At 38.7% G+C, this 1,504-nt stretch overlaps 1 protein-coding gene across 1 annotated transcript; it reads right to left on the bottom strand.

The window, feature by feature from the left end:
* Positions 1-569: 569 nt before the first annotated feature.
* Positions 570-1,503, bottom strand: Gasu_26640 (uncharacterized protein; the record flags this gene model as incomplete). The annotated part of the gene is made up of 2 exons (XM_005706339.1): positions 570-684; positions 1,193-1,503. Coding segments are annotated over 2 exons (371 nt in total), but the record flags the coding sequence as incomplete, so codon positions are not given.
* Between the last annotated feature and the right edge of the window lies 1 nt (position 1,504).

Here is a 1,504-nt window from a genome sequence, read left to right as displayed (position 1 = left end):
CAAGAAACGTTGATGGATCACCAAGAAACCGACTCTTTCAAATGACAAGACTCCTCCTCAACGACCCTTTCTCCAAGCCCATCTGTTTATTCTGTATCGTCACATTTATTTATTTCGACCATTTGACTCTTCACACTTTTATGAATGCGTCTCGACGTGCTTTGAACAATCTGTCCAAGACCTTATTGACTAGCTTTGGAGCGACTCTGTTGCATCTTGTTTGAAAGCACAAGTCTTGGAATGTAGGTTCTATTAGGTACTACTTTGCCTTTTAAAAGTCAAGGAATGGTTAAAAAAAAGATCCTGTTCATGCCGTAGCAATGCTGTTTGAGTTTTATGAAGAGGCATACACGTTAAACGAATATGTATGTTGGAGTCAATCGAAGAAGATAAAGTAAATACATCACAGGTGAGACCCAGAAAAATTTCAAGGAATTGTTCAACATTTCTTCCAATCGATTTACAGTTACTGACATCATAGACTTGAAAACACAAGCGAGAGTGCCATTGAAATTGTTGAAAAGTATCTCCAAGTGTTCCTGTCAAACAATAAATGGAAAAAGACGCTGCATATTCTGGATTTATTTATTGTTTACTACTATCTGGTTTAACGTAATGTCCACATCAATAGACGTTGGATTGCTGAAAGACATCACCGGTGGAAGAGATCTCACCACCAGAGGTCTATAGAAGACTTTTTGAAAAGTTCAAAAGAAAAAGCAACTAGAAAAGAACGTCTGTGTTTGCTTCTTTGAGAGAAGAATATACAAGCCTGCTCCAGCGTATGTTGTATTTACAAAGCTCAATTTCGTTGCTCGAATATGAAATGGATAGGAAAAAAGGGCTATAAAGAAACGATAGTGCTGGATTGTAGGCTCAAGACTATGGAAGAAATGAAACCTGAGAGTATGAGTTGACTCTTACAAGGAGATAAAGCATTTTGAGTTTTAGAAGACGAGAAAACTCTGTGCAAAAATGAGCGAGTGAAACAAAATGTATAAAGCTATATATTTATGGGAAAATGGAAAAGGTACAAAAAAATATGAACAACGTCATTCGAGTCAAAGTTGGTGTCTCACTCTTTGTTCCACTTTTTACAAGACTGTTCTTCAAGGAAACTATTTCAAATGTAACAAGATATGGAGATTGTTGGTTGTAATGTTTCATTCGATTGTAGTTTGATAGTGCTTACATGCTTTGTACGGGTAGTCTTCTCCAATGGAAGCCCGCGGACAGCTTCACCTGGCGTGCTATTCNATGGTTTGGAAATATTCCCACTGCTCNCCGAAGAGTCAACTTCACCGCTACTTTGTAAGTTGTATCCATAAGTTTGTGCATATTTTTCAGCCAACATTCGAGCCCTATGTGCTGCCTCTTCCAGCTGTTGTTTCCTTTGTGCATCTGCGGGGTCTTGGGATAGGGAATTTTCGGAAAGCGAAACTTTAGAAGCTTTCNTCTTTGCCGCAATCCTTGTCTGTAGTCTTGCAATCCTCTCTTCCGGTGT

The sequence above is a fragment of the Galdieria sulphuraria genome (assembly GCF_000341285.1).
Source record: "Galdieria sulphuraria unplaced genomic scaffold scaf_20, whole genome shotgun sequence".
Taxonomy (NCBI): Eukaryota; Rhodophyta; class Bangiophyceae; order Galdieriales; family Galdieriaceae; genus Galdieria; species Galdieria sulphuraria.
Note: the sequence above shows the minus strand (reverse complement) of the source record. Positions and strands in the feature narration are given on the sequence as shown.